This window comes from Stegostoma tigrinum, chromosome 6, assembly GCF_030684315.1.
Source record: "Stegostoma tigrinum isolate sSteTig4 chromosome 6, sSteTig4.hap1, whole genome shotgun sequence".
In the NCBI taxonomy this organism is placed as follows: Eukaryota; Metazoa; Chordata; class Chondrichthyes; order Orectolobiformes; family Stegostomatidae; genus Stegostoma; species Stegostoma tigrinum.
In genome coordinates this window covers 80,571,093-80,597,816 of record NC_081359.1, presented here as the reverse complement: position 1 = coordinate 80,597,816, position 26,724 = coordinate 80,571,093, and the positions used below count along the sequence as shown (strand labels likewise).

The window sequence follows — 26,724 nt, the reverse complement described above, 5'->3', positions numbered from 1 at the left end:
AGCAGGTGGATATAGATAGGTTGAGTGAGGGGACAAAGATCTGGCAAATGGTATATAATGTGAGAAAATGTGAAGTTGCTCACTTTAGCAGGAAGGATGAAAAAAAAAATTTCTTAAGTGGCTGCAGAATTGCAAGATACAGTGGGGGGGGGGGGGGGCAGTGGGGATCCAGATGCTCTGGTGCATGAGTTATAAGAAGTAAATAAGCAGATACAGCACATAATCAAGACAGCTAATGGGATGGTATCCTTTATTACAAGAGAATTTGTACAAAAAGTAAGAATCTTATGTATGAGTTACACAAGGATAGGTGGATCACATCTCAAGCATGGTGTGCAGTTTTGGTCTCCTTATTTAAGGATGGATGTAAACACGCCAAAGCAGTTCAGAGGACATTTACTAGGTTGATACCTGGAGTGGGTGGGTTATCTCATGAGAAAAGATAGAAATACTAGACTTGTTTTCACTGAAGTTTAGAAGAGTTCGGGGTGACTTGATTGAAGTGCATAACATCCTGAATGATAAGGTGGGTGGGAAAGGGTGTTTCCTTTTGTGGGTGAGCCCTGAACTGGGGGCAGGGTTCAAAACTAGGGATCACCCTTTCAGGACAGAGATGAGGAGAAACTTTCTCTCTCCAAGAACTGTGAGACATCAAAAATCTCTGGCTTGAATTCAGTAGAGGAAGGCCACTGAATACTTTTAATAAAGAGATGGATAGATTCTTGTTGGGTAAGGGAATCAAGGCTTATTGAGAGTGGATGAGACTGTGGAATTCAAAACAGCAGCAAATGAGCGATTATATTTTTGAATGGAGAAACAGGTTCGGTGAGCGAATGATTACTTCAGCTCCAATTTTGTATGTTTATCTATATTCTTCTATGTCGAGCACTGGTCGAAGGAATCACTGAGGGTGGCAAGGGCACAGAAGGCATTCTGGGTGTGGGACTTCAATGTCTACCATCAGCAGCTTGGCAGCCACTATTGACACAGCTGGCTGAGTATAAAGGGCATCACTGGAAAACTGGGTACAGGACCTAAAACCATCAAGAGGGAAAATCATATTACACCACACCCTCAGCCTTCTACAGATGTATCCACCCATGACAATATCTGTAGGAGTCCTTGTGGAGCAGACGTTCCAGTTTTACATTGAGGATATGTGCCATTATGTTGTGTGACACTATCAGCATGCTACATGGGATAGATTTCAAACAGGGCTGGCAACTCAACATTGGGCATCAGTGAGGCTCTGTGCACCATCAGCAACAGTGCCCCAAATGTACCACTCCACCAATACCATCAAACCAGGAATCAACGCAGTTCCCATGCATCTGCTGCTCTTGTCCTTAGAGGAGGTAAGGATTGCAGGTTTGCAAGGTTACTTTGGTGAGTTACTGCAGTGCAGTGTAGTTGGCACCTACTTTTGCCACTGTACATAAAGGTGAGGTTGTGGCTAAATAACAAGGTTGTGGCTGGAATGCAATATTTGGAGTATCTTTCCTTCTCCCTAGTATAGCAATGTTTGGCTGGTAAAATGAGTACAGCTTCTAAGAAGCACAAAACTAGAAGTTGTAAAGCCCCTTATTGTCTCTTGACTAATCCCATTATTACCATGTGTTTGGTTATGCCATTTAAAACCATTTTCTTATCCAAAGTGAAAACTGGGTTTTTCTTTTGTCTGTCATGATGTGGTAATCTGTCAAAACAGATTGCTCACCTACTGTAACATTCATCCCTCACATAATCTATGGTTTCAGTGGAATTAAAATTGAATAAGTGCCACAGAGTCTGGGTGATCTGCACAACCAGATCACTGCTCAGGCAGCAAAGCTGAAAACTTACTCCATTAGAAATCATGGTTATAGCACACTTGTCTTCCCGTGATGTTAATGTAGTTATTGGTGAAAGATATGCCATTACTACAAATATCAGTTTGTAAACTAACAGAGGTATAAATTCCTCAAGCTATACTAAACAAAATGATTACAGGAGACATGTGAATAACAATCCTGGCTATTCCAAAAACCACACAGTTTAAAAAGATCCTGCTCATACGCTGTTCCCAAATTCAGACTCATTCAAGGTAATTGGAGTCGTAGAGTCATACAGCACAGAAACAGACCAGATATTCTGAATTAACCTAGTCCCAATTGTCAGCATTTGGCCCATATCCCTCTAAAACCTTCCTATTCTCGTACCCATCCAGATGTCTTTTAAATGTTGTAAATTAATAAGGCACATTATAATTAAAAAACTCAGATTCTGATTTCATTTTTTAAAAGCTTCACTCTATATATCTGGGCAAGTTTTGCGTAAATTGCAGCAGATATGATTTCTCATTCACTGCAGGGTACTGTGTTGAAGACTTTTCCTTTACAGATGTCCTCTTGGCATATGATTGTCCTTGAGACGAACTAAACACTTCTTTCTCAGATGAACCTGTTTTTAAAAGAAAACATTATTTAAGTTTGGATGTTTACAATTTCAAAATACTTCAATGATAGCTACTTTGTGGGAGGCTGTGCCCCATTTGTCCAAAGATCTGCTGGCTAAAAATCAGCCTACTCCATCACACGAAGACCCACAGCATAAAACTCACAATCCAGAACTGGTATCATCTTCAAACACGGGTCAGCCAGCAAAAACAAGTTCTGATCACAAATCATTCAAAATCATTTCTGGCATTCACACACCTGCCCTCTTCTTCTGCCTCCAACATGTGTAAGTTCCAGTGTACTAAATAAGGATTAAATTTTTTACACGTATATTTTATAAAAGATGTGATTATATTTATCCTATGCATTCAATCTTGTGGCGGTTCATTCTTTTAAAATTTGCAAGCCTTGGCTTTTCTCAGAAGTGTTAGTACGGATTTCAAAACACAATGACACGAAGAACTTATATAACATCCCTAGACACTTCAGGGAGCATTTTAAAACAAAATATGACACTGAACTACAAAAGCAGATAAATCAGATCGCCAAAAGCTTGATTAAAAAGGTAGATTCAAAGTATTGGTCTTAATGGAGGAAAGTGAGATAGTGTAGCGCAGAGTTTTAAGGACTGTTTTGTGAGCTTTGATGGGGCCTAGACAACTAAAAGCACAGATATCAATGGTGGAGATATTAAAATTGATGCAGCACAGCGGGGATATAGGAGCATTGTACCCACACATTGCAGAATTACAGGAGATTGTAATGACAGGGTGTGTCAAGCAATGGAGAGATTTGAAAACAAGGATGAGAATTTTAGATCAAGATGGTACTTGACTGTGCAGTAGTTTGACTATAGATCATTTCGTACAGGGGTGATAGTGGAGCAGGACTTGTTGCAAGTTCATACATGGTAAACAGCATTTTGGATGGCCTCGAGTTTATTAAGGATGGTATTTTAAAAATGAGCCAGGAGATCATTGAAATAAAAAAGTTACAGAGATATGAATAGGGGTTTTAGCAATGGATTGGCTGAGCAAGGGGCAAAGTTTGTCGATGAAATAGACGTGAAAATAGTTGAATTTAGTGGTCACATGAAAATAAAAGTAGGAGTAGATCATTCAGCCCTTCAAGCCCGTTCCAGCATTCAATGAGATCATGATTCCTCTTCTACTTCACTGCCATTTTCTTGCATATCCCCCCATGCCCCTTGAACTTTATAATATATACAGATTACAAATATAAGGTTGAAAGTGCGTCTTAGGGTCAAATATGTCTGATTTAGCCTTAGACAGTTGCTGCAAGAGGAATGGAATTATGGAGAGGAATTAGAGTTTAGGAGTGGGGGCTAAAACTTACAGATTCAGTCTTCTCAACATTTAATTAGAGGAAATTTCTGTTCATTCTGTGTCAGGTGCCAAGTAAACAGTCTGATCATTCAAAAATAATGCAAGAGTTGTGTAAAACCTAATGATCTGCTTTCAGGCAATGTGGCCATCTGCAGGGCCATGTTAAATCAGTAACATGAGGAGACTAAGGATAGTTCCTTGGGGAACACTAAAGGTAAAAGTGTAATAGCAAGTAATATTGCAAATGGTTCTCTGACTAAATAGCCAAGGCAAACAACATAGTCTCACCCAGCTGAATAACAATGGTGAGATTTTGAGAGGTTGAGAAGGATGTCACAGGTTCACTAGAAGCTTTTTTGATTTTGGTGAGAGCCACTTGGCACTGTGGTAGCTTTGTGGAAATAAGATTGGGGGGACAGGAAGTAGGTCTCACAGACAAGAAAAGTTCAGAGTGGGCATAATGGGAGAATTCAGTTATTTGAATAAAGGATGATTCAATAATAATAAGCTATTTATTCACCTACCAAAATATTGCAGGCAAAAATCTTCTTTAGCACTGATAAAGCAAATATTAAACAAACAAGTATATACCTGCACAAAGTGAGGGAACTTCCCCAGGACTCTGCTCAGATGCTGTGTTGATTTGAATGTTAGGCTCACTCATATTATCCAGTAAATTTTTCACTTTGCACTTCTCATCTTCTGTTAGGCAAGACAAGTCTAGAACCTTTCCGTCTAGTTCCTTGATCTTTGACGTACAGTCGAATGAATCACATTTCAACTCACATGTGAAATCCAACCCAAGACCATCCATCTTATATCCCTCTTTCATACTGAAAAATGACTGGACTGCTTTTTGCACAGTGATCTAACAATACAAAGAAAATCACAAATATTAATTATTTCCATATAAGAAGTACAAATTAGAAACCAAGTTTTAAAATGCACCCAGAATTTCAGGGCATTAGTGAAAACTGATGTCACAAAGCATCCCTACAGTGTAGCCTACTGAACCAATTTAAATCAAAACAAAGTTAGCATGTAGTTCCAGAGATAGTAGGAACTGCAGATGCTGGAGAATCTGAGGTAACAAGGTGTAGAGCTGGATGAGCACAGCAGGCCAAGCAGCATCAGAGGAGCAGGAAAGCTGACATTTTGGGCCTAGACTCTTCTTCAGAAATGGCTTCGCAGTGGGGTTAAAATTGTTTCAGAGATAGTAGGAACTGCAGATGCTAGAGAATCTGAGATAACAAGATGTAGTGCTGGATGAACACAGCATTTCTGAAGAAGTGTCTAGGCCCAAAACGTCAGCTTTCCTGCTCCTCTGATGCTGCTTGGCCTGCTGTGTTCATCCAGCTCTACACCTTGTTATCTTAGCATGTAGTTCTACCTTGATTGTAGCTTCCATTATAGGGTTATCGTATTATGGAGTCCTCTAATTATACAATATCCTGAGTCAAGACTGCTCCAACTGATAGAAACCAAATACAATACTACTACAGAGCTATACACTTGCAGTGCTTTCGCCCCAAAAATATGGAGATCATACATTCAACACAGTTCCCCTTAACCATGGGCAACTTACCAATTCTTACAGGAAAGTTACACATTTGGCATGGGCTCATTTAAACAAGACTTTCATTTTTTAATTACAATTCATGGTCACAGCATATCACATTCCAGCCAATTAAGTACTTTTGAAGGACAGTCTCACAGTTGAAGTGTAGGAAACAAAGCTGCCAATTTGTGCATTCCAAGAACCCATAAACTGCAATGCTTGTAGTTGTGGATTGAGGAATAAATATTAGTTAGGACACCAGGGATGACCTACTTGATATTTTTCAAAATAATACCAGGGCATCTCAACATCCATTTCAGTGAGGAAGATGGTTCATCATTTTAATACCTCATCCAAACACATGTCATTCCCCAGTTGTATAACTGAGATTTTTAAAAATAACTATATTTTGGTACCGTGTGTTTAAGATAAATGCAGGAAGATCGTGTGACCTGTCCTGCAGTCTGTCTGACAATAGCTCTGTGTAGTTTGATTGTTAGAGATCAAAGGGAGACTCAGATTATTATACTGCTTGAAATGTATTAAGTATTTACTTTTGGAAAGTGTAACAATAGACCCTGAAAATAAGATTGGTGGACTCAAAGTCTCCCGTTACAGGTGCTGAGTTGTAAAATGAGGTGCTATAAGGCTGAATTTTTTGGGGGGGAAACTGTCAGTTTTGTTGAGTTTCATAGAAGGTTTCTTTCCTTGAGGCCTTGTAAGCTCTCTCAACATATCTTTCCGAACTCACCTCAATAACTATCTACCTTGCCCCTGTGGTAGCCCTCTCACCCAGTTCCTGCCCCATCTAATCTCTTGCTACTCCAGAATTACTTGCCACCACCAGTATATCTCACGAAAGGCTGGAATCATTGGCACCCAGGCCATCTTAAAAGTCCACAGTATGCCTGGGCACATGTCAGTAATGTGGCATTGGCCATCACTGACAAAGTAATAGTACGCAATAGCAGCCACAAAGCCACACCCTCATGACACATTGCCAACGTGGCTGACTCTCCCTTGCACACACAACCCCATTCTCTCACCCTAGTTGCTACTTAACCAGAAGGCCACACAGTTTCACTGTTGTTAACCACATCCCATCCGACCAGCCTCTCTAAGTCACCACTCCTTAATGCCCACTTATCGAGCCACATCCTGTTTTTGTCCCATAGCGGAACATCATATACAGGCTAACAATCAGATAAATTGAAACATGAACTTTTATTTACAGCCCACAAAAGTGAACACACACAAAACAATTAAAGGCTGCAGTTCGCTCCCACAATACAACCAATACCTTTGCAAGAAAATTTGCTCATTCCATTAACAGAGACTTTATTCCGATGGAGAAAGGGGTTAGAGGAATTCTAAGTGGCAGTGTAAGCCAAAGGATTGATGAGAAAGGTTCTGGATGTGGGGATAGCACATCAATTCAAAAGGAAAGACAAGAGAGAGCCAGAGTATGTAGTAACTCTGAAGAACTAACTTGCATTTATTTAAATGCAAAGGGTCTTACAGGAAAGACTGATTAACTCGGGGCATGTTTAAGAACACGGGATTGGGACATCATAGCTGTTATGGAAACTTGGCTGAGAGATGGACCGGGCTGGCAGCTCAATGTTCCAGGTTTTATATGCTGTTGGAGGCATAGAAAAGGAGGCAAGAAAGGAAATGGCATTATATTTTTGATTAAGGAATACATACTGCTGTAACTATGGAAGATATTTCTGAAAAATCGAGTGAAAATATGTGGGTAGAAGTTACAAATAAGAAAGGAAAGATCACTTTGGTGGGATTGTACAATAGGCTCTCCATTAGTAAGAGAGAAATTGAGAAACAAGTATGTAGGGAGATTTCAGATATATGTAAACACATTAAGTTTGTAAAAATGGAGGATTTTAGTTTTCCAGACATTGACTGACGCTACTATAGTGCTAAAGGTTTGGATGGTGAAGAATTTGTCCAATGTGTTCAAGACAATTTTCTTTACCGATACATGGAGCAAAACGAGACCTTCATTTGGGCAATAAGGCAGGGTAGGTGACTGAAGTAAAAGTGGGGGAACACTTTGGGTCTTGCAATCATAACTCTATTAGTTTCAAAATGGTTATGGAAAAGTATAAGCCTTCCATAAAAGTTTAAAGTTTTTAATTGGATTAAGGCAAATTTTAATGTTATGGGACAAGAACTTTCAAAAGTTGATTGGAGTAGGCTGTTTGCGGGTAACAGGATGTCTGACAAATGGGAGGCATTCAAGAGAGTGATGATGAGAGCTCAGAGGCATTTTGTTCCTGTTAGAGTGAAGGGTAAGGCTGGTAAGATTAAGGAACAATGGATGAATAAAGATACAGGGGTTTTAGTCAAGAATAGAAGGGAATCTTATGTTGATTGTAGACAACTTGGTTCAATGGAATCTCTTAATCGATATAAAGAGTGGGGATTCTTAAGAAAGAAATCAGGAAGGCAAAGAGGGGATATGAGATTGCATCGGCAGATAAGGCTAAGAGATTCTACAAATACTTTGAAAGCAAGAGGGTGACTAGAGAGACGATAAGGCCTCTTAAAGATCAAGGAGGTTGTGCTTGTGTTAAACCCCAGGGAATGGGAGAGATACTAAATGAATATTTTATGTCAGTTTTTACTGTGGAGAAAGATGAGAAATAAACTTTGATGTTTTAAAAACAGTTCACATTACAGAAGAGGAGGTTCAGGAGGTCTCAGAGAATATAAAGGTGGATAAATCTCCAGGACCTGATCTAATGTATCCCAGAATATTGTGGGAAGTACGGGAGGAAATGTTTAGACCCCTTGCAGAAATATTTGCATCATCTATAATTATAGGTGAGATGCCTGATGACTGGAGTGTTGCTGATGTTGTACTTTTCTTTAAGAAAGGTTGTAAGCAGAAACCGGGGAACCACAGACCTGAGAGTTTAACTTCAGTTGTGGGTAAATTGTTGTTGGTAATTATGCACATTTAAAGAGGCAAAAATTGATTAAGGATAGTCAACGTGGTTTTGTGCAGGAAAATCGTGTCTCACAAACTTGATTAAGCTTCTTGAGGAAGATACTAAAAAGATTGATGATGGCAGTGCAATAGACATTGTTTATTTGGGTTTTAGCAAAGCCTTTGACAAGGTTCCATACTGTAGACTAATTAGCAAAGTTAGATCACATTGGGTTCAGGGTGAGCATGTCAGTTGGATACAAAATTGATGACAGATGACAGAGTAATGGTGGAGAGTTGCTTTTGGACTGGTTCCACAGGGACCGGTTCTGGGCCCTCTTTTGTTTGCCATTTATATAAATGATTTGGATGTGAATACAGAATGCACGGTTAGTAAGATTGCAGACAATACTGAAATTGGTGGCACAGTAGACAGTGAAGAAGGTTTTCTAAGATTACAGAGGGGTCTTGATCAAATGGGTCAATCGACTGAAAAAAGGCAGATGGAGTTCAATCTGGATAAATGTGAGGTATTGCATTTTGGTACAAAAAACAAGGGGTAATACTTATACAATTAATGGTAGGGCTTTGGGTAGTGTTGTAGATCAGAGGGACCGAGATGCAGGTACATAATTCTTTGAAGTTTGCGTCACATATAGACCGGATGGTTAAAAAGGTGTTTGGCATATTTGCCTCCATTTCTCAGTCCTTTGAGTATAGGAGCTGGGAAGTCATGGTGAGGCAGTACAGAACATTGGTGAGGCCTTTTCTGGAATACCGTGTCCACTTCTGGTTGTCTGGTTATAGGAAGGATATTTTCAAGCTGGAGAAGATTCAGAAGAGATTTATCGGGATGTTGCCCAGTATGGAGGATTTAAGTTATAAAGAAAGGCTGGATTGGCTGGGACCTTTTTCACTGGAGTGCAGGAGGTTGAGAGGCGACTTGATACAAGTTTATAAAATAATGAGGGGTATAGATAGAGTTAATGAGAGTTGTCTTTTCTCTAGGATGGGAGATTTCAAGTCTAGGAGGCACATTTTTAAGGTGAGAGGACAGAGATTTAAAGAAGACATAAGAGTCAAATTATTTACACAGAGGGTGGTTTGCGTGTAGAATGAACATCCTGAGGAAGTGGTAGATGTGGGTACAAAATAACACTTAAGAGATATTTGGACAGTTACATGAATAGGAAAGGTAGGGAAGGATATGGGCCAGCAGCAGGCAGATACGGCTGGTTTAGTTTGGGATTACGTTCAGCACAGACTGGTTGAACCGTGAGGTGTGTTTCTGTGCTGCATGACCCGGTGAATCTAAATGCCAACAGAATGACCAAGACTATACAGGCCAGCATTCACTTTTGTAAAGTTATTGCCGCGAACTTGAGCATAATTGAGATGCCAACATTCTATTTGCAAACACTAACGACAAGGTACAAGTCATCTTTTACCAGTATTTGAACCCTGACTAACTTTATTCTGCATGCATTGCAAAAGGGCAATTAAATGGTTTCTAATTAAATGTAGCTGCAGTTTGCATGTGCATATATCCTATATATGTCCCTAAAATGTCTCAGCATCCAGCAACTGTGAATCATCCATCAAACTAATGCTGACTCTGCCCACCCTGGGCATTGTCTCAATCATTTTCCAGTTGAGTTAGTGTCTGGTGAACAGCAGATAATGACAGGTAGCACAGATCTCAGGGCACACCATCAACACGGGGTTCCTGCTACTCATCAGATCCCCCGCCCATCCCTCAAGAACCCTCATTTTCCCTTTCACCTTACACTGCCCCAACAGCTCATTTCCATCCATCACCCTCATGTAAGACGCACTACATTGAACTTTACCTCAATGTTCCTCCATGCCCCATGACCCCGATACTACATCTTACTGATGTCTACCTTGAACCCCTAATCTCTCCAATGTGGAGGTCACAGTGGTGGTCACTGGCAAGTACTCTCTTGTCCTGTGACCTGCCATGCCCTCCTGTGCTGTGCTGCGTACCCTCCTCACACCTTGACTCACCTCCCCAACCCATCACAGTTCTTGATCTCATCTCTATACATACCTCAACATTGCACCCAATTGCACCCATTGACAATACCAAACCCCTGTGGCAAGGAGCTCTTTGCACATTCCTGATTAATCAATGCATGGGCCCCCAAGACTGTATTGTCTCCACAACCAACTTTGTTAAATAGTTCTTGGTCATGACTGAGCAGACCAATGACCTTTGACTTTACAACTCCATGACTGCCCCTTTGAGATTCCCCTGACTGCTGGTGCTAGCCCTATAGGACCGACCCCTGACCACTACCTAGTCTGTAGTTGGATCAGACTATGACCACCTGAAGTAGCTGACTGACTGTAGCCAAGTCACTAGACTGTGTATAGACTGTGACTGTAACTGATAGTTTTTGGAACCTCCCTAACCAACAGCAGCCCCTTGCCCTTCACTGGATTGAGCACTCACCCCACCTGGCTCAGGTATTTTGGGATGCCTAAAAAAAGTAGCATTAGGACATCTCCAACAGAATAGAAATTACCTGGAGGATGTAGTTTGCCTCTATTTCTGATGCTGTGACATCGTTCATACTATCCTGAATCTCTTGCCTCATTTTGGAGTGATGAGTGTTCACTATGATGGCATAAGCCATTTCTGCAAAATGATAAAGCAAGACAAATATTGAACACCATTTTAGGATGGCAGGGTCCAAGAGAGTTAATGAGTTTCATATTAATTTCATCATGACGGTAAGAAAATGCACTGTTATGTTCATGATTTCCCATTCTTGTCCTGTCTTTTCATCGTACTAGCCTGTGGATTGATTGATTCCACTGGGCTGCAGGGTTCCCAACCGGAATAAGAGTTGCTGTTCCTGCAACCTTCGGGTGGTATCATTGTGGCACTACAGGAGGCCCATGATGGACATGTCGTCTAAGGAAAGGGAGGGGGGGCGATAAAATGGTTTGCGACTGGGTGGTGTAGTTGTTTATTGCGAACCAAACGGAGGTGTTCTGCAAAGCGGTCCCCAAGCCTCCGCTTGGTTTCCCCAATGTATAGGAGGCCACACCGGGTACAGTGGATACAGTACACCACATTGGCAGATGTGCAGGTGAACATCTGCTTAATATGGAAAGTCATCTTGGGGCCTGGAATGGGAGTGAGGGAGGAGGTGTGGGGGCAGGTGTAGCACTTCCTGCAGTTGCAGGGGAAGGTGCCGGGTGTGGTGGGGTTGGAGGGGAGTGTGGAGCGTACAAGGGAGTCACGGAGAGAGTGGTCTCTCTGGAAGGCAGACAAGGGTGGGGATGGAAAAATGTCTTGGGTAGTGGGGTCGGATTGTAGACGGCGGAAGTGTCAGAGGATGATGCGTTGTATCCGGAGGTTGGTGGGGTGGTATGTGAAGACGAGGGGGATTCTCTTAGGGCGGTTATTGCAGGGGTGGGGTATGAGGGATGTATTGCGGGAAATGTGGGAGACATGGTCAAGGGCGTTCTCGACCACTGCGGGGGGAATTTGCGGTCCTTGAAGAACGCAGACATCTGGGATGTGCGGGTGTGGAATGCCTCATCCTGGGTGCAGATGTGGTGGAGGCGAAGGAATTGGGAATAAGTAATGGAATTTTTGCAGGGGGCTGGGTGGGAGGAGGTGTATTCTAGGTAGCTGTGGGAGTCGGTGGGCTTGAAGTGGACATCAGTTTCTAGCTGGTTGCCTGAGATGGAGACAGAGAGATCCAGGAAGGTGAGGGATGTGTTGGAGATGGCCCAGGTGAACTTGAGGTTGGGGTGGAAGATGTTGGTGAAGTGGATGAACTGTTCAAGCTCCTCTTGGGAGCAAGAGGCGGCACCGATACAGTCATCAGTGTAACGGAGGAAGAGGTGGGGTTTGGGGCCAGTGCAGGTGTGGAAGAGGGACTAATCCACGTAACCTACAAAGAGGCAGGCATAGCTAGGGCCAATGCGGGTACCCATGGCCAACCCCTTTGTCTGTACCATGCAGCCCAATGGTACCAATGTGGACTTCACAAGCTTCAAAATCTCCCCCTCCCCCACTGCATCCCAAAACCAGCCCAGCTCGTCCCCTCCCCCCACTGCATCACTAAACTAGCCCAACTCGTCCCCGCCTCCCTAACCTGTTCTTCCTCTCACCTATCCCCTCCTCCCACCTCAAGCCGCACCTCCATTTCCCACCTACCAACCTCATCCTGCCTCCTTGACCTGTCCGTCCTCCCCGGACTGACCTATCCCTTGCCTACCTCCCCACCCATACTCTCCTCTCCACCTATCTTCTCCTCTCTCCATCTTCAGTCCTCCTCCCCCCTCTCTCCCTATTTATTTCAGAACCCTCTCCCCATCCCCCTCTCTGATGAAGGGTCTAGGCCCAAAACATCAGCTTTTGTGCTCCTGAGCTGCTGCTTGGCCTGCTGTGTTCATCCAGCTACACACTATACTAAATTAGTCTCACCTGCCTGCACTTGGGCCCATAGCCCTCTGTACATTTCTTATTCATGTACTTCTCCAAATGTCTTGTGACTGTTGTGCTTGAACCCATGTCTATCACTTCCTCGAGAAGTTCATTCCACACACAAGCCACCCTTTGTGTAAAACAAACCCTTCCCGTCCACGCCAACCAGCTATCCCAATTGGAGCTAGTACCATTTGCCAGCATTTGGTTCATATCCCTCTAAATGTTTCCATTTCATATTCCCAATCAGATGCCTTTTAAATGTTATAATTGTACCAGCCTCCACCACTTCCTCTGGCAGCTCGTTCCATAAATGCACCACCATCTGTGTGAAAAAGTTTTCCCTCAGGTTCCTTTCAAATCCTTCCCCTCTCATCTTAAACCTAATGCCCTCTAGTTTTGGGATCCTCCACCCCAGGACAAAGACCTTGGCTATTCACCCTATCCATGCCTTCATGATTTTATAAGCCTCTATTAGGTAACCCCTCAGGCTCCAACACTTCAGGGAAAAATGCCCCAGCCTATGCAGCTTCTCCCTATAACTCAACATCTTCAGTCCCAGCAACATCCTTGTAAATCTTTTCTGCACCCTCTCAGGTTTAACAACATCTTTCTTACAGGAGGTTTACCAGTATTATATGCAGTATTCTAGAAGTGGCCTCACCAGTGTTCTGTACGGCCACAACATGATGTTCCAACTCCTATACTCAATATTCTGACCAATGTAGGCAAGTGTGCCAAAATGCCTTCTTCACCAACCCTGTCTGCCTGTGACTCCACTATCAAGTAACTGTGCACTTCCACCCTTTGGTCTCTGTGTTTCGCAGTGCTCCCCACTACTGATGTCCTGAATTCCTGGCTTCAGTTTAGACTCAGACTCTCAGCCTCAGTATGGACATGATGCGGCGATCCCTCAGCTCGGCATGGTGTCATCTCGGCCTGGCATGACGGTCTCTTGGCGGCCTGGCCTGGTGGTGTATTGGCAGCCTGGTGTGGCCTCAGCATGGACTTCCAGCCTCACAATGATTCCAGTGCAGTCTCCCAGCCTCGAGAGCCTCAAGGTGAAGCTTGGTACGGTCTGAGGCCAATGCCTGGCATGGACTACAGACAAGGTACCACCGTGGGTTGTAAGGATTATTATTCTGAGCTATTTATTTCTATATTTTCTAATTTGTTCTGATGATCTGTATTGCTTGATTTTTTAAATTCTTTATTTTTCTAAACTTTTTCCCCTAAGAATTTGTATTTAAGAATCTGTATCTAGGTACCTTTGTACGTAAGATGGTACCATAAGTGGTGAAATGTAAACTTTTCACTGTACTCATTTGAAGAGATGTGACAATAAAGCTAATTCTAATTCTAGTTAGAGATTGTAAGAAGTGCCAATGCTGGAGTCAGAGATAACAGTGTGGTACTGCAGGAACATAGTGGGCCAGGCAGCATCAGAGGCGCAGGAAAGTTGACGTTTCAGGTTGGGAGCCTTCTTCAGAAATTTCTGAAATGCCAACTTTCCTGCTCCTCTGATGCTGCCTGGCCTGCTGTGCTCCTCCCGCTCCATACTGTGTTATCTCTAATTCTAATTAACTATGTACACCCTGCCCTGGTTTGCTTTGCCAAAATGCAACACCCCACATTTAGCTAAATTAAATTCCATCTGCCACTCTTCAGCCCACTGGCCCATCTGATCAAGGTTTAGTTGTAGTCTGAGATAATCTTCTTCACTGTCCACAACACTATTTTGATGTCATCTGCAAGCTTACGAACCATGCATCCTATATTCATTTCCAAATCATTAATATCAATGACAAAAATGACGATCATTTATATATGACGATCATCAAATCTATTTCTCACTTGGAAAATTGATAATTCCGCTCTTAGTGATAGAGGTGCACTCAAACTGAGTCTGAATCTGATTACACTCATTCACAATGCAGCATCTCAGTGCACAACTTAGCTGGGGTGCAATATCAATGTAATGCTCATTTGTAATCAATACATTTGCAATGTTGTGGCTTTATGCTTTTCACTTCTCTCTAAAAGCGCCAATATCAGAGAAAATATCAATTGTAGTACACAAGGTAAAAATAAACACAGAAAATATCAAGGAAAAATACAGCTGTGACAAACATACCTTTTTTAGAAACTTCAGGGGGCTTAATACTAGTAAGAAAGACCATTGGTTTACTTAATATAGTCTCTTGAAGATTTCTGTATTTCTTGAGAGATGTGACAGTAACTTTCCTGGAAGTAAAAAGAAAAAATTGGAATTGGCAACAAGTTGGTGGAAATACATATTTAAAGACCATGAGAAACTAGAAAATTGAGCTGTTGGACATTCAAGATTTAAAAGGGTTTACCAAGGTTTTGGAGAGATGTGTGATTTATTGGAATGATTCGACAGTTGGACAGTGGGCTGAGACTTATTTGCTGATTTCTGACAAGTCAAAAAACTTTCAAAAAGAAACAAGCAACTCTTTTAAGAGAGATAAGGCCTCTGTGTTGAAGATCGCATAGCAACATTGTTCTGGAATTCAAGGTGCAACAATAGAACGAGAATGCCCTCCATTGTGTGTACAGGCAAGATTCTCACTCCTGAAAATTCAGCAGGACAAACTGCATAGATCTGTCATGCAGTGAAACATTTCTCAGAACCCAAGAAAGTTTCATCTATCAGTATTCCTAACCATCTCATAAGCCCTGAATGCTCAACTGTTACTTCCAATCAAAGATGTATGTCTAGCTGATTTTCTATTTGAACTGAAGTCTGGTCTGAAAATTTTCCAGTCAGCAGTGGACAACATTTCAATCTCACCAACAGGAAACCTGCAGAATCATGAGAAATCATCCCATTTTTATAATTTGAGTTCAGACCGTTGTCTTAAAAAAAATGTTTTTTCAGAGCTGTGTTGTCTTGTTTTGTTGTGTGAATGTGTTTGTTTGGGATTTGGAGGACATAGTTTAATCATCAAATAGCAATTGAGTTATTGACCAGTTTTGCCATTTGTTTGGAGAATACGTTTTTAATAAGAAAGCGTTTCTTAAAGAAGTCTGGTGAGTGTCTCTTTTCTCCTGGATAGCACTAACAAAAGGAAACAATTTGGCTATTTGGGGTATTGAGTTGGATGATCAACCATGACCACAATGAATGACACAGCAGACTCAAGGGGCTGAATGGCCTAATCGGACACATACTTTCTTTGTTTCTATATTTCCATTTCAGTGGTTGAATCAAAACATTTATGCGAATTGCACGGTTTGTGGAATACTGCAGCTCGATTACCAGCACTTCACTCCTGTTAGAATCGTAGTGCAGTGCAGTGGATGTGAGTTTGCTCGCTGAGCTGGAAGGTTAGTTTTCAGATGTTTCGTCACCATTCTAGGTAACATCATCAGTGAGCCTCCGACGAAGCGCTGGTGTTATGTCCCGCTTTCTATTTATCTGGTTAGGTTTCCTTGGGTTGGTGATGTCATGTCCTGCGTTGGTGATGTCACTTCCTATTCTTTTTCTCAGGGGGTGGTAGATTGGCTCCAAATCAATGTGTTTGTTGATGGAGTTCCGGTTGGAATGCCATGCTTCTAGGAATTCTGGTGCATGTCTCTGTTTGGCTTGTCCTAGGATGGATGTGTTGTCCCAATCAAAGTGGTGTCCTTCCATATCTGTATGTAAGGATACGAGTGATAGTGGGTCATGTCGTTTTGTGGCTAGCTGATGTTCATGTATCCTGGTGGCTAGCTTTCTGCCAGTTTGTCCAATGTAGTGTTTGTCACAGTTCTTGCAAGGTATTTTGTAGATGACGTTTGTTGTCTGTATAGGGTCTTTTAAGTTCATTAGCTGCTGTTTTAGTGTGTTGGTGGGTTTGTGGGCTACCCTGATGCCAAGAGGTCCGAGTAGTCTGGCAGTCATTTCGGAAATGTCTTTGATATAGGGAAGAGTGGTTATGGTTTCTGAGCTCGTTTTGTCTGTTTGTTTGGGTTTATTGCTGAGGAATTGGCAGACTGTGTTCATAGGGTACCCATTCTTTTTGATTACACTGTATGTGTGATTTTCTTCTGCTCTGTGTAGTTCCTCTGTGCTGCAGTGTGTGGTGGCTCGTTGGAATAATGTTCTAATGCAGCTTCGTTTGTGGGTGTTGGGATGGTTGCTCCTGTAGTTCAGTATTTAGTCCGTATGTGTTGTTTTCCTGTTGACGCTGGTTTGAAGTTCCCCATTGGCTGTTCGCTCTACTGTGAGATGTAGGAATGGCAGTTTGTTGTTGCTTTCCTCCTCTTTTGTGAATGTTATGCCAGTAAAGGGTATTATTGATGGTCTTGAAGGTTTCCTCTAACTTGTTTTGTTTAGTGATGACAAAGGTGTCATCCACATAGCGGACCCAAAGTTTGGGTTGGTGGATTGGCAGAGCTGTTTGTTCCAGTCTCTGCATTACTGCCTCTGCTAAGAACCCTGATATCGGAGATCCCATGGGTACACCGTTGGTTTGTCTGTAGGTTTTGTTGTTGAAAGTGAAGTGGTCGGTGAGGCATAGGTCCACTAACTTGTTGATGTTGTCCTTCCTGATGAGGTTGGTGGTGTCTGGCGTATGTGTCTTCGGTTCTTCTAATAGTGTAGTCAGTGTTTCTTTGGCCAGGTTGATGTTGATGGATGTGAACAGGGCTGTTACGTCAAAGGAGACCATTATTTCATCCTTTTCCATCTTGGTGTCTTTGATGGTGTTCAGGAATTCTTGGGTGGAGTGAATGGAGTGGTAGGACTCTTCTACTAGGTGTTTTAGTCTTTGGTGTAGTTCCTTGGCTAATCTGTAGGTTGGTGTTCCAGGTAGCGACACTATGGGTCTGAGGGGGGGCTCCAGGTTTGTGAATTTTTGGTAGTCCGTAGAAGCGTGGTGTGTCAGATACATCTGGTTTCATTTTTTGGAAGTCTCTCTTGTTTAATTCTCCAGATTTTTGAAGTTTTTTGAGTAAGGCTGTGATTCGGTTCTCTAGTTGTGGGGTCAGGTCTATCGCCACCTGTTGGTAAGTGTCGGTATCTGCAAGCAGTGCGTTTGCTTTCTCAATGTAGTCTGTTCAGTTTAAAATGACTGTCAAGCGTCATTTGATTTCAACAATACACATTCCTCAATGCAACAGAACATGTTACAGATAATTGACAGCCTTTCATTTCTAGCTGAGGACAAGTAGCTTGGGCACTTTGGGAACTAAATTGCAGAATCCTATTCTCCTCCAGTATCCTTCTAAAATCTGCCACTTTGGTCAAGCTTTCTCTTGACCATCTGAATTTCATTCTTTCTGGAGGCATCTTGACAGATACATGGTTAGGCAGGGAATATCAGGATGTGGAAGATGTAGAGATAAAAGCTTTATAGTTTATACAGGTATCATGTGTCAGTGCAGGTTTGCTAGGCCGAAGGGTCTGTTCCTATGCTTTGACTCAGAGAGTCAGATAATACAGATGATTTGGAGTTTGCCTTGGACAAAGGATAAGTGCATGGAGAAGACTGGCCAACTGATAGCATGAGGGTCAATGCTAGCCCTGAACCCATTCAATGTGTCTGTAAATTACCTGCTAGCAACCAGGTCTCAAAAGATCACCTATGCTAGTGATAACTGCTGTGTCTTTAAAGTGCCTTTAATATAATGAAACATTCACAAAGGCATTATAGAAAAAATGACACTAGGCTACTGAATGAGATATTGGAGAAATGACCAAAAACGTGGATAAAGGGATAGGTTTTTAGGGCCATAAGACATAGAAGCTGAAATAGGCCATTCAGCCCATGAAGTCTGTGCCATCATTCATTGAGACCATGGCTGACCTAATAATTCTCAAATCACTTTCCTATCCTATTCCCTTAACCCTTGGTTCCCTTACTGATTAAAAATCTGACTATCTCAGCACTGAATATACTTAACAACCCAACCTCTACACCTGTTACACTGATTCATAACCATCTGAAAGAAGAAATTTCATCTCATCTTTGTCTTAAATGTGCAATCCGTCACTCAGATTATGCCGACTGGACCAAAACATTCCCACAAGGGTAACAAACAGTCCACTTCTAACTGTCAAATCCCCTCAGAATCTTATGTTTCAATAAGGTCACCTCTCATTCTTCTAAATTCCCACAGTACACAGTACAATTCCCCAAACTACCAAACAACTCCCGATTAGAAAACCCTCCATACCCATGGTTAACCTAGTAACCCCTCTGGACAGCTCCAATGCCAGTATATCTTTCCTTTGTGAAGGGGATCAAAATTGTTCCCAGGATTCTAAGTGTGGTCTAACTAGTGCCTGCATAATTTTGGATAGACTGCTCTCTTTTTATTTTCAATCTTTCTAAGACAAAAGCTAACAATCCACTTGCATTTTCTATTAAACACTGAACTTGCCAGACTTTTGTAGTTTATGCACAAGGACTCCCAAATCCCTTTGTGGTACAGCTTTCTCCATTTAAAGAATATCCAGCTTCTTTATTCTTCCTACCAAAATTTATATCCTCACACTACACTCCATCTGTCAAGTTTTTGCACTAAACTGGTCTGTATCCCTCTGCAAATTTTTTGTACCATTCTTACTAGTTGCTTTCCTACTTAATTATCCTGCCTTCAAACCTAGCAATAGTACATTAACTTTCCTCATCCAAGGCTTAAGTATATATTGCAAATAAATGTGGCACCAGCACTAATCCCTGTGGTATACCACTAGTTACAGATTGCCACCCTGAAAATGTTCACTTTTATCCAAACTCTGTTTTCGATTAGTTAGTCAATCTTCTATCCAGGCTTATATATTACCCCCAATACCAGGAACACTTATCTAACAGTGGAATGTTTTAAAGGTGAAAACTGAGGTGGGAAAGTAGAGAGGTTAGAGAAGGAATTTCAGAGCCTAGGGCCCTGATGTCTCCATCACTAGTAATTAAAATTGTGGGCATTTAAAAGGCCAGGATTAAATGACATTTGAAGGTTATAAAGCTGGAGGAGATTGCACAGATGGGAAGGAGCCAGGCGATTGAAGGATCTGAATATAAAAGATGAAACTTTTAAAATAGGGATGCTGTTTAAACAAAATCTAATGTAGGTTACAAGGATGATGGGTGAAGTACATATATTAAATTAGGCCATATTTGGCAGCGTTTTGGATAACTTCAAGTTTACACAGTGTAGAATGTAGGCGACCAGCATATTTGAAGAGGCAGGTTTAGAGGTAAAAGGGGCATTAACAATGTTACAGCAAAAGAAACAATGAGGCATAGGTGGAGGTAGGCAGTTCTGAAGAAGAGTCATACCAGACACGAAACATTACACTTTCTCTCTCAACAGATGTTGCCAGACCTGCTGAGTTTTTCCAGCATTCTCATTGTTCATTTCAGATTTTCAGCATCTGCAATATTTTGCTTTTATTGGAGGCAGGCAATGTTATAGAAGTTAAAACAGGTGGTTTAAGTGTCATGGTGCAGATAAGTGGTTGAATGCTTAATTCAGTCAAATATGACACCAAGGCTACAAACTACTTGGTTCTGCCTCAGGTAATCACCAGGGAGAGGATACTCAAGAGACCAGGATTAGATAATGAACGTTGATGGGAAACTGCAGGTTGTGTCAGGGGCTGAAGACAATGATTTCATTTCCCAAGAATTAATTGGATGAAATTTCTGTTTATCCCAAAACCTGATGACAGAAATTCAAACATTCTTGGAAAGCTGTGTATGAATTTGAGGAGGAAAATGAAGATGAAAAATGAGGAGTTTGGTAGTGGTCACTTTCAAGGATGGAGGAGTCAAGGGTCCGTTACTTTGACGAAAGGGGTCAAGAAGGCAAATTGGAAGGAGGGAGCGACAGAATCTGAGGACAGAGAATCTTTAACAATAGAAGCTGCCATGAGAAGTTAGTTGATCAGTAGTATACATCTAAATCAGTTGGAATTGAGCCTCAACGACAACTTGAGTTCGGAGGAGGAACAATTGGAGAGAAAGTAAAAAGGAATCAAGCTCAATCAGGAGCCAATCTCAAAGCAGGTAAATCAGTGAATTCAGAAAAGAGAGACAAACGACAAATGCAGTTGAACGGATGTTAAGAAAGAAATCCATGAGCACCTCTTCCTGGCTGTTTGAGGTGAGAATGAAGAAATCAGGGAGAAGGGTTCAAGAAGACAGTTTGCAGTAGATGGTGGCATTGTGGCTCTGTGCTTAGCACTGCTGCCTCACAGTGTTCGGGATCGAGGTTCAATTCCAGCCTTGAGTGACAGTCTGTGTGTTTACACGTTTTCCCCGTGTTCTTCCTTCAGTTTTCACACAAAGTCCAAAGGTGTGCAGGTGGCCATGATAAATTGTCTGTAGCATCCAGGGATGTGCATGTTAAGTGGATTAGCCATGAGAAATACAGGGAAAGGATAGAGGTCCAGGTGAGGTATTCTTCGGAGGTTTGGTGCAGACTTGGTGGACCACTGGCCTCTTTCTGCACTGCAGACATTCTATGATTCTAAAATAAACAGGGAGTATTTTTACATGAATCTGGAACAGTCCACAGTTTTCAGTGATGAGAAAAGAGCTGAATGAATGGAAGCAAGAGGACTGCCCCTCTAACGAACGAGATGAGGATGGAAGTACCTGAGGAAGTCAGCAGCAGAACAGTTGTTCCTCCGAAGTGGAGATTCTGTATCAAAATAATCCAGTACCATAGCAAGCCAGGAAAGGGAGCGGCACAGCTCCGTTGGGTGCCAAGCCCCATGTTGTGACTTTCCTAGCGAATACAACTTAAAATTCCACTCATTCTCTATGAGCAATCATGCTCATCTTCACCCTCAAACTATTATCCTCTAACAGTCACCCTCCAGAAGCATTAAACAGGGATAAGCAACCCCACGCTCAACAGATTAGACCCAAGCACTGAAGTCATGACACAACCAGTTGTGTATGGTAGTGGACAATTAAACAATTAACAGGAGGATAAAGCTCCACAAAATTTCCATGATGACTATAAAGCAGAGCACATCAGTGCAAAAGACAAGGCTGAAGCATACGCAAGCACTGTCGTTTCATCATAACTACTGAATGGATGACCTATTTCAACGTCCAATGGGCATCCATACAGCTTTCTCTAATCTGTGATCTGCACATGCCTATCGCCATGCAGACACCATTACCAGCACTGCCTTCTGGTTTGGGAAATTGTTGCTGTGCACAGAGTTCACCTCAAAGGAGAATATAGCACACAATTTTAATCATCATGCAAGCTACACAGTGACATACTTGGCCTCATCAAGATTAAATCAAGTAGTCACTACTTGTCCACTTAAGGGCAATGAGTCAGGAAGGCTGACCCAGAACTTTCCATGCTGACTGGGGTAGAGACAGAAAGGCAGCCACATCACCCCAACACCCCCCCCCCCCCGCCCCCCGCCAACAGCATATTGAAGAATTACAGTATATGAATGAAAAACTACAAGGAATTGTGATGCTCGTAATTCAGTGAAAAGATTATGGAGGAATGTTACTCCATCCATAAAGTTTTAGACTGTGGGAGATATTGGTATCTATAAAACATTGCTTTACAATGAGCATGTAGCCCGAGTGATACTAAACCATTTACTCCCTTTTTTTAACTCATTAATACAATGTGTAACATCAATGACAGAGTCAGCAATTATTGGCTATATCTAATTTCCCAAAAGACAGTGAGAAGATGGTCGTGAACTAACTTTCTGAATATAGCTCAGTGTTTTACTTGGTTATTACAGAAGGCAGTTAGGAGTTAACTGTTTTTAGTAAATTTAGAATCATAGGTTGGTCAGACCAGATAAGGATAGCAGATAATGATAAAGTATATCAGTGAATGAACTAGGTTTGTAGAGCAATCCTTAGTTGCAATGGGAACCGTTACTGACACTGACTTTTAGTTCCAGGCTTTTTTTTATAAATTAATAAAATTTAAGATTTTTTAACCCACAATGGCATATCTCGAACTCAAATTACTGAATCACTAGTCCAGACCTCTGGATTACTAGTCCTGTAATGTACCCATTATTATAGCATGCACAATGAAATTTTGACTGTACAAATATATGCCTTAGACAGTAAACCATGTGTGCCTGCATATTGATAGTAGGATTAGGGTTAAACTAAACTTTTGACTTGAGAAAAAACAGGGAGCACCATATTTCATAGACAACCGTATCCCTGGTTACCTCAGTTTTGTGTTCCATTATTGAGCTCACGTTCAGCTGTCTCATTGCTGACAGCTGAGGTTTCTCAGCTTGGAATTATCACTTGTTGTTATTCACCTTAAGGCATTGAACAAATAAAGGAATGTCCACTTGAAGAAACTAGCCTGATAGAATGAAGGACCTTTTTACTATGAATTCTTATGAAGAGTAACCAATTGTCCTTCTGTATAATTTCCTTTAAATTCACAGAAATGTCAAACTGCCAGTGTTGTTGATTATCAGTACGATGGCATATATTGGTGCAACTCTTCAAGTCATACTATCAGCTTAGATAACAAAGTTTGGAGCTGGATGAACACAGCAGGCCAAGCAGCATCTCAGGAGCACAAAAGCTGACGTTTCGGGCCTAGACCCTTCATCAGAGAGGGGGATGGGGTGAGGGTTCTGGAATAAATAGGGAGAGAGGGGGAGGTGGACCGAAGATGGAGAGAAAACAAGATAGGTAGAGAGGAGAGTATAGATGAGGACGTAGGGAGGGGATAGGTCAGTCCAGGGAAGATGGACAGGTCAAGGAGGCGGGATGAGGTGGTAGGTAGGAAATGGAGGTGCGGCTTGAGGTGGGAGGAAGGGATGGGTGAGAGGAAGAACAGGTTAGGGAAGCAGAGACAGGCTGGGCTGGTTTTGGGATGCAGTGGGAGGAGGGGACGAGCTGGGCTGGTTTTGTGATGCAGTGGAGGGAGGGGAAGAACTGGGCTGGTTTTGGGATGCAGTGGGGGAAGGGGAGATTTTGAAGCTTGTGAAGTCCACATTGATACCATTAGGCTGCAGGGTTCCCAGGCGGAATATGAGTTGCTGTTCCTGCAACCTTCGGGTGGCATCATTGTGGCACCGCAGGAGGCCCATGATGGACATGTCATCTGAAGAATGGGAGGGGGAGTGGAAATGGTTCGCGACTGGGAGGTGCAGTTGTTTATTGCGAACCGAGCGGAGGTGTTCTGCAAAGCGGTCCCCAAGCCTCCGCTTGGTTTCCCCAATGTAGAGGAAGCCACACCGGGTACAATGGACCACAGCCGACCCCATACTATCAGCTTAGCTTAATTGATACAATCTCACATACTCACAGAAAAATAATGGGACAAAAATTTGATCAAATTGTCACAGCTGAGATAACGTTGAAATTATTCACATAAATGATTAAGTAAAGGCTCGACGGTAGAAGCAGCTCAAAACCACCAACAGAATATTAGAATAAAACATCGGGGTTGTCTAGATTTGGTCCCTACCATTCTGACTGCTGGTGAGTGGGAGTTGTCCTAACTCGCCATTTTAACACTTTGCTGCAGGCTCTTACCTCTGTATGCATTCTGTCAGGTTCCACTGCCGCTCCGCCTTGACTTGGCCATTGGAGATCACATTGTAACCGGCTCCTGGTCGCTGGACGATCTGAATGTTATTGCCCACCACGTGGAAGTGTGATCGCTGTAAACTGAGCAGAAGTTCCAAAGGGAGCACCGCAATCTCACAGCACATGGAGGTCCCGGGCAGAAAGTTAGGAGAGTCCCTCACTGCTAGAGGCTGGGGGCAGTCCGCAGACATGTCCACACCCAGAACGAAATACAGGATCTCCACGGGCCACACAAACGATCAGTGTTGTGGAAGAAAAACTAACGCCTGGCGATATTAGCTGATAAAACGAGAGTATGATCAAAATGAGCCTTTATCCTGCTCCTTAAACGCACTGTAGAGGTGAGTGCAAATGAGTCATCAGTCCCAAGTTAAACACCCAACGCCCGGACTACCTTTGAACAGAGCTGCCTGTAGAACCAGACCAAGCGGTTTCTGGCTGGCTGACAGGCAGTCAGGGTGTTTTCTCAACTCGAGATACTGCAGCTGTATTTGCTTGAGGGAAGGGCCAAGAAGAAATGTTGCACAACTTCCCCCATTTGCAGTCCACGATAACCAAGTGTGAAGCTGGATGAGTACAGCAGGCCAAGCAGCATCTCAGGAGCACAAAAGCTGACGTTTCGGGCCTAGACCCTTCATCAGAGAGCAGTCCACGCTTTGTTTCACTCGACTGCTTACGGATGAATCTTAACTGCAGCAGTAAACTGCAATGATTAGTTAATTATCGTGAGGAAAATGAACCGAATTCGCTATACAATTAACACATCATTCTCCCAGAATGAATGTCATGTATCTGCCACATCGAGTGGCAAGTTAGATGGAAAGCAACTGTTAGTAAATCGACGTTCAACAATCCAGTCAACTTCGGCAATCAGTGAAAGTAACAATTGTTGTAGGTCATTTTGAAAGCGTCCCGTCTGACCGATTCGCACAGACACGTGAACACCTTCCTAATATTTCGTCAGTTATTTATAGATAATGCCTTATTTCATTGTACCTCCAAAAGTGCAAAAGCCAGGCTGCATTTGAACTTTATGATGAGGCATTGACCTTCATAGAAACCAACTGATCAGCAAATTGAAAATATGAAAAACTGAAAGAACTGCGGATGCTGTAAATCAGGAACAAAAACAGAAGTTGCTGGAAAAGCTCAGCAGGTCTGGCAGCATTTGTGAAGAAAAAAAATCAGAGTTAATATTTCAGGTCTGGTGACCCTCAGAACTGAAAGTGAAAATATACTCCACTGTATAAAATGATTTAACAAATCTCCTGTGGCATTGCACACATTTACCTTGGAAATTTTATAACAGTTGTGGGGGGGGCAACATGGCAGGTCTTTCTCTAAATTCATTCACAGGATGTGGGTATCGCGAGGAAGGTCATTGCTAATTGCCAGCAAGGAGATGTTGTCTGCAAAATCTAGGTCCGTCAACTGGTGCTGTTGCCATGGGATGTCAAAGTCTGAATGCACCCTGGTCTCCCTCAAAATGAAATCAAAAGCCATGAGGAAAAGGAATGGGAAGAGTTTGCACCCTTGTGCACTCCTGTGATGACGTTGAGGGAGTGTCTGATGCCCATGCTGGTTGGGACATAGCAACTGAATGTGGCAGTGTAAGACTGTGAAGATATTAATATGGGATGTCATTGTGATGTGCCAGAGAGACTGCTGATGGATGCTTGAAAGCCCTTTCAAAATCAGTGACGTTGATAACAAGAGTCGTTGAAAAATTTCACGTGTTCCAAGACATGACCAGCAGCCTTGAGAGTAGCACTGCTAAGGTTGGTCTACACATCAGCCATGGGAAGACCAAGGCAATGATGACTGTACAGCAACAAGGCTCCTCATCTCCATTGAGCAACAGGCTGAGCAGCAAAAGCATGACATAAGATGGATGTCTTTCACCTGTGGTACGGAAGGTCCTGTGCAATACATGGAGAGTTATTATTACCACAGGAAGTGGCACTGAGGACCAATCAGAGATGCCTAATGGGACATTATGACTGAGAAATAATTGAGACTGGCAGGAATCGAATTTTGCATCCCAGATATACACTTTGGCAGAATGGCAGTAGAATGGACAACAGCAGTTTAAATTGGGAAATTGAGCTGGCCAAAGAAGATCCAGCAAAATACATTTAACTAAGATGTTCAAGACTGGAACATTATGTGAGCTGAAGTGAAAGAGGTTGCAATGGGTTGGGAGTGGTGACAGAGTTTGTTTGCCCATTGTCCTGTATGGGACCAGAAGAACTAAGTCTCAGCCTAAGTCTAGTTGTCCTCAAGAGGAGGTACTGAGCCATCATCTTCAACCAATGCAGACTGTATGGTGTATGTATACCCACAGTTTTTTTAGAATGGAGGTTCTATGATTTTAATCTAGGATTAACGAAAAAATGG

At 42.4% G+C, this 26,724-nt stretch overlaps 1 protein-coding gene across 1 annotated transcript; it reads right to left on the bottom strand.

The window, feature by feature from the left end:
- Window positions 1-233: 233 nt before the first annotated feature.
- On the bottom strand, window positions 234-26,709 carry LOC125453037 (mesenteric estrogen-dependent adipogenesis protein-like). The gene is made up of 5 exons (XM_048532082.2): window positions 24,274-26,709; window positions 14,892-15,001; window positions 10,839-10,951; window positions 4,373-4,649; window positions 234-2,439 (listed from the first exon to the last, which is right to left on the bottom strand). Exons 1-5 carry the CDS (start codon window positions 24,516-24,518, stop codon window positions 2,285-2,287), a joined length of 900 nt encoding a protein of 299 aa, XP_048388039.1. The 5' UTR covers window positions 24,519-26,709; the 3' UTR covers window positions 234-2,284.
- Between the last annotated feature and the right edge of the window lie 15 nt (window positions 26,710-26,724).

Excerpts from the sequence above, each read along its gene's own strand:
- LOC125453037 (XM_048532082.2), bottom strand. The coding sequence starts at position 24,518 with ATGTCTGCGGACTGCCCCCAGCCTCTAGCAGTGAGGGACTCTCCTAAC. Across the intron at positions 10,952-14,891 it reads CCCTGAAGTTTCTAAAAAAG|AAATGGCTTATGCCATCATA; the intron begins GTATGTTTGTCA and ends ATCATTTTGCAG. Across the intron at positions 2,440-4,372 it reads AGTTCCCTCACTTTGTGCAG|GTTCATCTGAGAAAGAAGTG; the intron begins GTATATACTTGT and ends TTTTAAAAACAG.